Source organism: Sminthopsis crassicaudata, chromosome 2, assembly GCF_048593235.1.
Source record: "Sminthopsis crassicaudata isolate SCR6 chromosome 2, ASM4859323v1, whole genome shotgun sequence".
Classification (NCBI taxonomy): Eukaryota; Metazoa; Chordata; class Mammalia; order Dasyuromorphia; family Dasyuridae; genus Sminthopsis; species Sminthopsis crassicaudata.
The window spans coordinates 434,099,820-434,112,625 of record NC_133618.1 but is presented as its reverse complement, the minus strand read 5'-3'; the positions used below and the strand labels follow the sequence as shown (position 1 = coordinate 434,112,625).

The 12,806-nt window shown below is 48.4% G+C and overlaps 2 protein-coding genes across 6 annotated transcripts in view; one reads left to right on the top strand and one right to left on the bottom strand.

Moving 5' to 3' along the window:
- The window catches only part of HK3 (hexokinase 3), a 44,990-nt gene extending 35,009 nt beyond the window's left edge, over positions 1 to 9,981 (top strand). For 2 of the 3 annotated variants that reach the window (XM_074292202.1, XM_074292203.1), the window contains 4 exons: positions 8,537 to 8,723; positions 8,951 to 9,106; positions 9,229 to 9,459; positions 9,534 to 9,981. In XM_074292202.1, coding sequence (XP_074148303.1) covers positions 8,537 to 8,723; positions 8,951 to 9,106; positions 9,229 to 9,459; positions 9,534 to 9,678 — 719 coding nt within the window. In that variant the 3' untranslated portion in view covers positions 9,679 to 9,981. Of the gene's footprint in view, positions 1 to 8,536; positions 8,724 to 8,950; positions 9,107 to 9,228; positions 9,460 to 9,533 lie in introns of those variants that run through there. The other variant, XR_012486707.1, reaches the window with a different exon arrangement.
- UNC5A (unc-5 netrin receptor A) overlaps positions 9,843 to 12,806 on the bottom strand; it is a 99,294-nt gene continuing 96,330 nt past the window's right edge. For all 3 annotated transcript variants that reach the window (XM_074292206.1, XM_074292204.1, XM_074292205.1), the window contains 3 exons: positions 12,102 to 12,269; positions 11,546 to 11,724; positions 9,843 to 11,300 (listed from right to left, as the gene is read on the bottom strand). In XM_074292206.1, coding sequence (XP_074148307.1) covers positions 11,135 to 11,300; positions 11,546 to 11,724; positions 12,102 to 12,269 — 513 coding nt within the window. In that variant the 3' untranslated portion in view covers positions 9,843 to 11,134. The remainder of the gene's footprint in view (positions 11,301 to 11,545; positions 11,725 to 12,101; positions 12,270 to 12,806) is intronic.

The window sequence follows — 12,806 nt, the reverse complement described above, 5'->3', positions numbered from 1 at the left end:
TTCATTTGAGACTATTTCCTCCCAGGTATTATCCTCTCTTTTAATACTGCTCCCTATCCCCACCTCTTTCCTTGTTAAATTTGATGAATTTCTGTTTGTGTGTATGTGTATGCTTGACTCTCCTTTGTTTATAAGAAGAATAATGTTCATCTAATACCCACTCTCTTCAACCTCTTCTATGTTTATATGTTCTTCTCATATACTACAATTGAGAGAAACAGTTTCATCTTCTTATTCTTTTTTCCAATATTAGTATTTTCTTCTCTTAACCTTCCCTTTCTGCTCTTCAAACTTTTAAAATAGAACCAATCAATCTCCTGAATTTTTTTTAACTCTCTCAATACCCTTTAAAAACATTAACATTTTGAAAGAGTATTTATTTTTTCTTCCCCTATGAGGATGCTAGCCTTTTATCATCATATAGCACCTTCAAATTGCTCAAATAAATTTACTGTTCGTATTTCATAATTTCTAATCATCTCTCATCTTTTCATCAGGAATAATTAAAGATTATTTAGGTTCATTCTCTACATCTCCCTTGCCCCTCTACACCTATGCCCAGATTAAAATAAAATGTGTAAGATAAAATATTCTTGGTTGTAAGCCTTTATCTTTTGCCTTTTGGAATACTGTATCTCTTCTTGCTTATAGTGGAAATTTCTAGGTCTTGTGTGATTTTTATTGTGGTCTTTTGGTATTGGAACTCTTTCTGGATATTACAATATTTTTCTTTGATGTAGAAGCTCTGAATTTTCACTATGATATTCCAGGAACTTTGATTTTTAGGGTGTCTTTCAGGAGGTGACTGGCAGATTCTTACACTCTATTTTCATTTCGCCATCAGAATTAAATAGATCTGGGTAGTTTCCATTTATGATTTCTTAAAATATAGTATCTAAGCTTTTTAAAATCATAACTTTCAGGGAGTCTGTTTTTATCTCTGATGATTCTTAAATCATTTCTCTTTGGCTTGCTTTCCAGATCAGTTGTTTTCAATTACAGATAACTAACATTTTCTTCTATTTTTTCCATCTTTTGATTTTATTCAATTCTTGCTGTTTTGTGGAGTCACTGATTTCTCTCTGATAAATTATAATTTTTAGGAATTCCATTACTTGGGCAAAGGTTTTAATTTTGTGTTCTAAACAATTTATTCTCCAAATTCTTTCCATCAGAACCTTTTTTTTTAATCTCTTGCTTCCTTTATTCTAGATATTCATGTAATTCTTGGGGAATTTTTTTTCCCTTTTCCCTTTTGAGTCTTTGCCTGTAGTTGCCTGTGAGGTCATGCTGGGGCTCTTGGAGCCTCTGAACTTTGGTTTGAATGCTGCCATGTCTAGGTTGCTGGATAATATTCCCAGAGATTAGATTTCTGGATAGCTCTGGATCTATCACAATTCTTCACATTAGTTATACTTTTATGTTTATTCATGTCTCCAAGTCTTACTCACTGAATTCAGACTGAATTCAGGTCGGTCTCTGCCTTCTGTGGCATTTTGAGGTTGGGTGGTTGGTGGTCTTGGTCTTTGTTTCTGGTTACTTGGATTCTTCACTGACTTCTACATCTTAGGGTTAGGACCTTCTGGATCTTTGTGATTCAGAGTGCTGGACCTTTAAGGTTATCTTTGGCACCTCAGCTCAGAGTGCTAGGGATCTTAGAGCCTCTGAACTTTTGTTTGAGCGATTCCATGTCTAGGTTGCTGGAGGATGTTCCCAGTAACTTTCACAGTAACTCCTCTGGGTTTTTGCCCCATCTGGGGCTTTTTCCATCCAGGGAACCTTGTTTCCTTTGCTTTGCAGGCTCCTGATGTCTCTGGTCACACTGGGTGGCTGGACTTGTTTGCGTAAGCAGAGGGACCAGCTTTTGTGGTAGGCACTCTTTCCTATTTCCCTTGGACGTCTTGGTGACTTTTTGTGCAGTTCAGGGGTGTAGGAAATGACTGATTGTGGTTTCTCGATCATTGTTCAGGCTGGTATTAGATTTTTGCTAGGGTAGACGCAGAGGAGCTGGACAGTCTGTCTTAGCTCAGGTAGTCCTTTTGGCCAGAACCCCCTTCTTTTCTCCTTATGTTATGAGGATGCTCATTGTCCACTTGTCATAACACTACATCCATATGCCACAGTTTTTTTGGCCAGTTCCCAAATGATGAGCAATCATTTTGTTTCAGTTCTTTTAGCCACAAAGAGGGCTTCTATGAATATTTTGGGGTTCTGTTGTATCTTTTTTTCCTGTCTTCCTATTTTTCCTGAGGCAGATCTCCCATATAGAATTTAGATCATAGGATGCTACCAATCCTTTCTCTAGAACTCTTTAAATGAGCTTTCCTCACATCTAGAGAGCATGCCAGTCTGTGACCTGGCTTCCTCTCCTCCCTAACAATGCCTTTGCCCTGAGAGTTCCATCATTTCTACTTCAGTGACCATTTCTTCCTTGTTGATCAGCACCACCAAGTCCAAAGAAGCAGTTCTTCTTGCCACCTCTTCTTCTTTTTCTTCCTTTGAAAGGATGAAATTATCATTAGGGTAAATTTTTTAAATCTATTAGGCTCACAGGGTGAAGGTGTGTGTGTGTGTGTGTGTGAGAGAGAGAGAGGGAGAGGAGGAGAGAGAGAGAGAGAGAGAGAGAGAGAGAGAGAGAGAGAGAGAGAGAGAGAGAGAGAGAGAGAGAGAGAGAGAGAAAGAGAGAGAGAGAGAGAGAGAGAGAGAGAGAGAGAGAAAGAGAGAGAGAGAGAGAGAGAGAGAGAGAGAGAGAGAGAGAGAGAGAAACACAGAGACAGAGAGAGAAACACAGAGACAGAAACACAGAGACAGAGACAGAGAAAAACAAAGAGAGAGGAGGAAGGAAAGGAAAGAGAGAAAGAGAGAAGAGAAAAGAAGAGAAGAGAAGAGATGGGAGATGGGGAAGAAAAAGAGGCAGAGAAAAGAAAAGTTGTCCAAAATACACATCTGTGTCCTGCCTCTACCCCTTACTCCCCAGGGTACCTTTTGGCACATCACCTAGCTTCTTCAGTTGTAAAATGAGAGGCTGTATTAACTGATGTGTTAGCCCCTCTCCAGCTTTGGACTCCTTTTCAATAGATCTGCAGACTAGCTCTCTAATCCTATAATTTCTGCTTCTTTTCTTCTTTTTCTTCTTCATTTTCTTCATCTTTACTCCAATGCTCTCAGCCCTGCATTTTGCTCCGCGCCCCTCCCCCCCATTTGCTTCCTTGACTCTCTCACACCAGCACCTTCTTCATATAAGATGCTCTTCTGTCTCTCTTTTAAAAGTTTTGTTTGGGGGCACCTAGGTGGCGCAGTGGATAGAGCACCAGTCCTGAATTCAGGAGGACCCGAGTTCAAATCTGGTCTCACACGCTGAACACTTCCTAGCTGTGTGACCCTGGGCAAGTCACTTAACCCCAGCCTTTCCTGATAAGGTATATTTTTCCAGAACCACATCCTGTGTGGATCCCACTCCATTTTAACTCTTAGTGACACCTATGAAATAAAGATTCTTCTTAGTGATAGGATTTCTAGTTTTTCTTGTACATCATTCACTTTTTGCCTATTTATCTTGCTAGAGATAATAAAACGATGCAATGGATAGAGTGCTGGGCCTATTTTCAGGAAAACTTGAGTTCGAATTTAACCTCAGACACTAGATGTGTGATCTGGGCAAATCATCCAACTTCTGTTTGCCTCATTTTCCTCAACTTTGAAATGAAGACAATATTAACACCTGCCTTCCAGGATTGTTGTGAGGATCAAAATGAGGCAATGAGCCAGGAGTCCATATAAATTCATTCCTTCTCTCCCTCCCTTCCTCCCCTCCCTTCCTTTCTTCCCTCTCTTCCTTTCTTCCTTCTCTTCCTTCCTTCCCTCCCTTCCCTCCTTCCCTCCCTTCCTTCCTTCCCTCCCTTCCTCTTTTCCCTCCTTCCCTTCCCTCCCTTTCTTCCTTCCCTCCCTTCCTTCCTTCTCTCCTTCCTTTCCTCCCTTCCTTCCTTCTCTCCTTCCTTCCCTCCTTCCTCCCTTCCCTTCCCTCCCTCCCTCCCTTCCTTCCTTCCAGAAGATTTTATCTCTGGCTCCTTTTATAAATTCTCTGCTGTTTTTTTTCTTCCTACACTGGTGCTATTCTCTTTGGTTGATAAACATATGTAGCCAATTTTCCCTTTCTTTCCTCTCTTTCGGTTTAAAGCTCTTTTAATTAGATTTGAAAGATTCTACAAATACATGTTTTTGCCAGCCCTTATTAAGTGTACTCCTTTCCTAGCCAAAAACCCATCATTTCTGTATTTTAAGCTGTTGTTAAGAAATCCAAATTCTGTTCTTCAATGCTGACTCAAATATTACCCACCATTTCTCATCTCTTCTTCCCTTGCTGCTTACTGGACTATCTCTCCTGATGGCATCTGTGGATGGATATAACCATTCCTTGAAGTGCAAATGGTTGCTTCCTTCTGTGAGTCTCAACCTTCCTTCTCTATGGGAATGATCTCATGTCCTTATTTACCTCTAGGTCTTCAGTGCTTTTCTTTCTTTTCTTTCCCTTGTGTCTCATGTTCTATCTTCCCTAAATTCTTGGCCCAGCTTGATGATCAAAATTATCTCCTGGTGTGTGTGTGTGTGTGTGTGTGTGTGTGTGTGTGTGTGTGTGTGTGTGTGTGAAGCAATTAGGGTTAAATGGCTTGCCCAGCACCACACAGCTAGGGTTAAGTGTCTGAGGTTGGATTTGAATTCAGGTCCTCCTGAATCCAGGGCTATTTAGTGTTTTATCCACTATACCATCTAGCAGCCCCTATCTCTTGACTCTCTTGATCATCTTTTTTTTTTTTTAATTTTGTTTTGTTTTTATTTTTTGTTTTATCTCGAAGTCCTTCTTTCATATTTTCTTTTTAGGAACATTTCATTCTTCCAAAAAACCTGAAGAGTAGAAAGGGATTCTTGGAGCTCTTCTATGTTCTCTTTTGTGCAAAGATCAGCCTGAGCCAGCTATTACTTGGTTTGGCAGAAAAGCAAAGATTATGCATTCTATGTACGTCAGTGGGACATATTCTGTGTCCTCTATACAATCCTCTACAATCTCTATATTATCCCCTATTTATCTCTCTATCTCTGCATTATCTTCTCTGTGTCTCTCCATATATTTATACTATCCTCTATATCTCTATCCTATCCATTATATCTCTCTACTACCTCTATAGCAGGTTTCTGTATCTACTAATCCCTATCTATACTATCCTCTCAATATTTATATTATATATATATAGATATCTATAGTCTCCCCTCTATATGTATACTATATATATATTTATATTATCCTCTGTATCTCTATATTATCTCTATATCATATCTCTATATTATATATTATATCTCTATATTTCTATATATCTATACTAACCTCTTCATATATATTATACTATATATATATATATTATGTATTTTATATATATATATATATATCTACACTACCCTCTCTATCTCTATACTATATCTATATTTATATTATCCTCTATATGTATTATCTCTATATTATATATGCTTTATCTTTGTACTATGTCTCTATATTTCTACTATCCTCTACATAACGTAATTATAAAATATATAATCTTCTTTATATATCTATATTTCTCTATACTATATTTATATTATATACTATCTCCCTATATATCTATACTATCCTCTATATTTCTATATGCTATACTACATTTGTACTACATCTATACAATAACTCTCTCTATATCCATACTGTGCTCAGTGCTTGGTCCTTAGTGGTACTCCTTTCAGTAAACTCCCATTCTTCACTTGCAGAAATCTTTTCCATCTTTTAAGACCCCATTGAATGCCATATCTGGAACAGGGTAACTTAGACACAGCAAACTCAATACATCCAAAACTGAACTCTTCTTTTTTTGGTGAGAAATAGAAACAACCAATTTAGTTCTTAGTCCCTTAATATCAGTTCAAGCCCCACCATAGAAGGGTGATCTCAAGGAAGCCAAATCTCTCCCTATCCACTACACCCAATCATGAAATAATTCATATCCAGATCCCTAACTTCCCTCCTCTAGTCCCACTCCCAAGTGGCAAAGCCATCATAGATCCTCTCCCCTCCCCACAGAGCGTTCAGCCAGGGCTACATGGTACAAAGGCTCCTTGGGAACTCGTGTGTCAACATGAAAGTCCCCAAACACTTCTGGGCCTCTGTGGTGGTCTTTCCTCTGTGACTAGTAGCAAATTAGGTTTCTGTACAAGCAGAAGAAATAAGGGGACCGGAAGGCAGGAATCTCCAGAAGTTGTCCTCACGGGACCCCAAACTGCACAACCAACTCCTCTTTTGCACTGACCCGGATCTGAGAAAGTGGGAGAAAGCAGGGTCCCACCAGCCACACTGCCACCCCTGCAACAGGCAGAATCGGCCCCAAACTGAACTGTTTGACGCTCACCCCCTCAAACCTCCTTTTCCCAACTTCCTAGTTCTGTCTGGGCATCACCTCCCAGTCCTCATCAGTTCTCTCTCTTCCCCCTGCCCCCATATTCAATGTGTTGCCAGGGGCCTGCCAGTGTTACTTTTATTTTATCTCTAGAATATGTTCTCTTCTTTCCTCTGTCACTGCCTCCACTCTGGAGAAGGCCCTTATTGCCTCACACCTGGACTATTGGGACAACTCTTGATGGGGTCTTCCTGTGCCAGACCACCCCCCACTCAGATTTCAATGCAATAAAATGCAAATCTGACCATGTTCCCTCTCATCCAGCTCAGTGTCCTCTAGTACCTTCTTGGTATCTCCAGGATCAAATACAAAGTTCCCTATTTGGCTTTTATAATCCTTACAGCTTGCCCCCCCCCTATATTTCAGTCTTCTTATACCTTGTTCCCTTTCCCATACTCTGATTGGTGACCCTGACCTCCTGGTGTTCCCTTTCCTGGGATGCTCTCCCTCATCTCTGCCTCTGGGCTTCCTTCAACACTCATCTCAGATATTCCCTTCTGCAAGAGGTCGTTCCCGGCCCCTCCTCTCTTCCTCTTCGAGTAACTCAGTTGCATCCTGTATGTATCTTACTGTACATAATCCATATATTCCTCCATTGGAGTGCGGATTCCTCTGAAGGCTAGGACTGCTTTCTTTGTACCCCCCTACTTGGAGAAGTCAGTCAATAAACATTAAGTACCTACCAAGTGCCAGGCATGAAGTGCTGGGGATACAAAGAAAACTAACGGGAAACAGGATGGGAAACAGTTATAAATTAACAAGCCAGAGATAGAGTCCAAATCAGAAATAACCAACAGAGGCAAGGCACGAGAATGAGGACTGGGGAAGTTTTCCTGGAGAACAGGGATGGAGGGAACCCTTCTGCTGCCATGTGGATATTTATAACATCATTTAGGGGCCGAACAAAATTATCAACTAACAAAACTCACGCTGGGGAGGTTGTACCTAGCTGTCAGCTCATCGTCCCTGTCTTTGCTTAGCAAACGATTCCAAGGCCTTATACAGCGGAGGCCGGACCTCCCCAGTCCCCCTGCAGAAGGTGGGGCTTTAGCTGGGGACTGCCTTTATCTGGTCTCCCCCAGAGCCCTTGGTCAGTGTTGCCCTTTCACAGCCCAGTTCTTAGGGCCGTGTAGTATGATCCGTGTATTATGATCATTTGGATTCCGTCTTATCCCCATTTCTGACACTAAGAATAGGGATTGAGTCAAGAAGCTGCGCTAAGCACTAGTGGACAAATTCAGACAAAAACCAGTAGCTGTCCTCGGGGAGCTTGCACTCTGGTGGAGGAGACAAAGCAATAACTAGGCGCATAGAGAGTTATGCGGAGTTGACGGAGGTGACTGAGGAAGGCATTAATAGCTGCAGATGGGAACCGGTAACCGGCCTTCTGGGAAGGGGGATCTGAGTCTGGTTAGGATGGAAGCCAGGGAGCAGGAGTGGGGTTTGTGTATGTGGGGGTTTGTGTCTGGGGGGGGCAGCCCGGGCACAAGGATGTAGACAAGGAAGAGTGCTGTGGAGAAGCGATTGCAAATAGGCCATTTTAGCTGGGTTACTGAGAGTGCCTGAGAATAAGGTGTGAGAAGGGTAGAAGGGGGAGGGGGGCCCAAGCTTTAAATGCCAAACGAAGAAGTTTAGAAACGATCCGGGGGGAGGTGAGAGAGCCCCATTGGAGCTCCCCGAGCGGTGAGGGGTGACGGTCATGGGGGGTTGCTGAGGCGGGTTGGGCGAGGGGAGAGACCCCTCACTGCTACAGAGAAAGCTAATTCCCAGGGAAGTTGTCCCCTGTCCGCACTGCTACAAGGTCACATAGCTAGCACCCGGCAGCGTCCGGGAGGAAACCTAAGACCCCCGACTCGGGATGTCGCGCCCTGAATTTCAGGCGTGCCCTCCGAGCTTGGCGCGGGGCCTTGCCCGCAGTAGAGACCCGGAAATGTTTTCTTAATTGAATTAAAGGGTGGACAAACGGGGTGACTAGTTTCCAGCCTGGGAAAGGAGGGGGAGACCTGGGGGGACGGGATTCGGCGGCGGCTGTACGGATCAGGGCCCGGCCCTGCCTCTCCTAGGAACTGGGACCAACGCGTGTTACATGGAGGAGCTCAGCAACGTGTCCGCTGTGCCTGGGGACGGGGGCCGCATGTGCATCAACATGGAGTGGGGAGCCTTTGGGGATGACGGCGCAGCGCTCCAAGAATTCTATACGCCCTTTGACATTAGTGTGGACCAAGCCTCCATCAACCCCGGCAAGCAGAGGTGCAGGGACCCGGGAGGTGGCCGGGCCGGGAGGCTGGGGCGGGGCCGGGAGGGCGGACTGGGGCGGGGCCTGGAGGGCGGGGCCAGGATGCTAAACTAAGGGATGACTTGGACTGAAGAGGTTGGGCCTGAGCGATCCCAGGGTTGGGGGCTGGGCGGAGCTCGGGGTTGATGGGGAGAGGGAAAGGCCGCGGCTTGCGGCTAACCTCCCCGTCCACCTGGGCCAGGTACGAAAAGCTCATCAGCGGCATGTATCTGGGTGAGATCGTCCGCCAGGTCCTCCTGCACCTGACCCGCCTCGGGGTCCTGTTCTGTGGCCAGGTGTTCCCGCGTCTTCAGACCAAGGACATTATCAAGACCAAGTTCCTGTCTGAGATCGAAAGGTGCAGAACCGTTCTCGCCGGCCCTGCCCAGCTGGGGAGCACGCGGATGGCTGGGGGTGCGCTGGGAGCCGCGGGAGGGGAGGGAGGCCGGCCCGCGGAAACGGGGACCTTTCTCCCGGCAGTGATCTAGAGAGGTGGCAGGTGCGGGCCATCTTGGAGAAGCTGGGCCTGCCGGCGAACTGCGAGGACGCGCTGCTGGTGCGGGAGGTGTGTCAGGCGGTGTCCCGGCGCGCGGCGAAGCTCTGCGGGGCCGGGGTGGCCGCCGTGGTGGAGAAGATCCGCGAGAACCGCGGCCTGGCCGCGCTGAGCGTGACCGTGGGCGTGGACGGCACCCTCTACAAGCTGCACCCCCAGTAAGTGTGGGTCTGAGGAGGGGGCGGGGAGACACCCGCCCCTACTCAAGCCCGCGCCTGCTTCCTCCCCCCAGCTTCTCGGAGCAGGTGAAGGACACGGTGCGACAGCTGGCCCCGCGCTGCTCCGTCAGGTTCCTGCCGTCCGAGGACGGCTCCGGGAAGGGGGCCGCCCTGGTCACCGCCGTGGCCTGCCGTCTGGCCAGAGCCGCTCAGTCATGAGAGCGTCGCCCCCCTCCCCCGCTGCTCGGGCCGGCTCTGGGACCCCGCGGCCTCCGGGTCACCCGGGCCGGCCGCCTCCCTCCGCTCCGTCCTGCGGCCGATGGAGGGGCTCCTTCTCCCCTGCCCTCCCCATCCTCCCCACTGCCCCCACAGAAGGGAGACCATTTAGCAATATATATATCATTTATTTACATTATTCACGTCCGCTAAAATCCCTACGTGCCCGGCCGGGCAAGGCTGTATGTACATAAGGCCAAGTGTAAGTACTTGAATGCACTTTGAATACAGAATTAGAAAAAGAAACGGTCTTTACACAACACGCCCTGTGTGAGGGGCACTGGGGCAGGGTGAGGGCTGGGCCTGCCCCGGCTCCAGGGACCAGGGACGGACACACTACAGCACAGACACTCGCCAATGTACAACGCATGACTCCCTTTGCATATACACCCGCCCCGCAGGGCCTGAGGAGGGGCTGGGGGATGAGGGAAGGGGCTGGGCTGGGGCCTAAAGCAGCCCTTAGCCAAGCAGGACCGGGCCCTCCCTGCTGCTGGGGGGGAGGGGGACGGAAGGGGGCAGGGGAGGAGAGGAGCAAGCCTGTGTCCCTGTGGGGATGGGAGCAGCAGCACTGCTGCCAGTGAGAGGCACGTGTGGGGCACGTGTGCGACACGATGCACGGATGTGAGATGGCGGGGTGTCTTGAGGTACATGTCTACCGTGAGTGGGTGAGTGTGCACGAGACAGGGATCCGGGAGGTGACACGTGAGGAGAGCACAGACAGAAGCCGGGGGTGAACCACGGGGGGTGGCTGGGCGCCCAGTCCCCTGAGCTTCCACAACACGGGCCGGGACCCCGCAGCTGACGAGGATGATCCTGGGCTTGGGCCCCCCCCTGGTCGGGGGAGAGGGCCCCCCTCAGACCTGCTCCCCCCCACAGGCACAGAAATGTTTGCATAAGGCCCAGCTCTGGGTGGGCGAGGTGACCCCATTCCCCGACTCCCGTGTTTGTGTCCATGTGTATGTGTAACCCCAAGGGAGGGGTGGAGGGAGAGGTAGCATGACACACACACACGCAGACACACGTGCCATCTGCCTCCGGACCTGCCGAGATCCCTCTCCTGGCCTTGGGGGCGATTCTCTTCCCTCCTTCCTGCTGGACTCAGCCCCCAGCTCTGGGTGATGCTGTGTCAATGACTGGTACCCATCCCCAACGTGCTCAAGGCCCAACCCGGGGCAGTGGGATGGCCAGGGAGGAGCCCTCGAGAAGGGCTGGGGGAAGCTAACTTGGCCCAGTCATGGCTGTGAGAAGGGGCTCCCTGGGCACAAAGCAAAAAGGAGAGACAGCAGGGGTGGGCATCATTTCAGGGGTGCCATCCCTGCTCCCCACCTTGCCTCTGGCCCATGCCCAAGGTATCCACTGATGCTGGTGCATGTGCGGGGAGCCAGTCCTGGCCTCGGGCTCAGCACTCGGCCTCAGACACCATGAAGAGGGCAGTGTCCTGTTTGCCCAAGTCGGCCACGGCAGCCGCCAGCTGGCTGAGGTTGCCGTGGGGGAAGTGCCGGGCCTCCCATAGGTTGAGGATCATGGCGGTGGGGCTGGCCTTGGAGGCAAAGAAGCCAAGATGGCTGCAGGGGGAGAAGATGGTGTGTCAGTCAGCCCGGCCTTGGCCCTCCCCTGAGGGGCTCTAGAGGGCATCCCTCTCCAGCGAATCCTTTCCCACCTGCTGCCTCCCAGCTCACCCTAAGGAAAATACTAAGTGAGTAGAAGAAATGAGAAAGGAACTGGGGCAGACCTCATGGCCCCTAGGCTCAGAAGGTCCCTCCCTAACTGGCACCAACTCCAGCCTTCCTCACCTCCCACTTCTACCTACCTGTCCAGGTGCAGTTTCTGGGCCAGAGTTCGCCAGTCAGCTCCCCGGCCACAAGGTGGGTCGAGGCTGCTGATGATCTTCTGACGGATGAGGAAGGGTATCTTAAAGGCACTGGGGCCCACCAGGGCTGGGACCCCCCCTTCATTGTCTGGAGCCAACAACTCGGCGAATCTTGTGTCCTGTGACAGGAAGGAATTCTCGTTAGCTCCAGTGACTCGTCCTTCCGAGTCAGCCGAGTGCCCCTACACAGGGCCTTCAAGCCATGGACCATCTGAGAGCCCAAATGCGTGGTTCTAAAAGGGCAGCAGGAGAAGATGAAAGAGTTCACTGTGGGCCAGTGGGGTCAAGGAGGGCTTCCTAGAGGAAGGAGCCATCCCATCTGGGCCTTAAAACTTTATCTTGCACCCCTGACAAATGAGAGGGTTGGGCTAGGATCTCCTCCCTCCAACTCTCAACCTGGTTCCAGATAAGGGAGAGGGATGAGAACAGGCAATCTGAGGTGCTGATGGTGGCAGGGATGACAACGAAGGGTCCTTGTCCCCCTTCCCTCTCCCACCTTGTTGATGTTAAAGTTGACATTGAAGCTCTGCCCATCGCCCTCCACCTGCCAGATCCAGATCTTACAGGCTAAGTCAGTGGTGCTGGGGCTGAAGCGCTCCAGGGTAAAGGTACAGTGAAGGAACTGTTGAGCCCCACCATTCCAGATGTGATAGAATGGGATCTCCTGGAGGAGGGAGGAGAAGAACGTTTAGAACAGGGGAGTCTGGGGGTCCAGGGCCAGATCCACCAGCGGCCATGGGGAATGCAGGGTCAGGGGACAGGAGGTTTGAGCACTGCACCAGGCCAACCATTCATGCATCGGGTGGCAAGTCTGGTGCTGATACTTTTCAGAGCCCTAAACCTGGAGAAGCCAGAGAATTTCCAGCTCCCATTTCCAGATCACTTCAAAGTCTACAAAGTGTTTTTCTAACAAGTCTGTGAGGGATGTAGTGAAAGTATCATTGTTCTCATTTCAAAGAGGAAATAGAAAGACAGGGTGAACTCCACCTTGTAATTTGGAAGTTGGAAGGAGGGTTTTTTGGTACCCACCTATAAGATTTGACACTTATCCCAATTAAATCTCATCATCTTAGTTTCAGTCCTGTGCTCTCTTTCAGTTATAATGCCAGCTTTCCATGACTACTTTGTGTCACCTGTACTTTTTTATCCAAGCAATTAATAAAAGTGTTATTAACAATTAAGACCAACAACAGATCCTTGA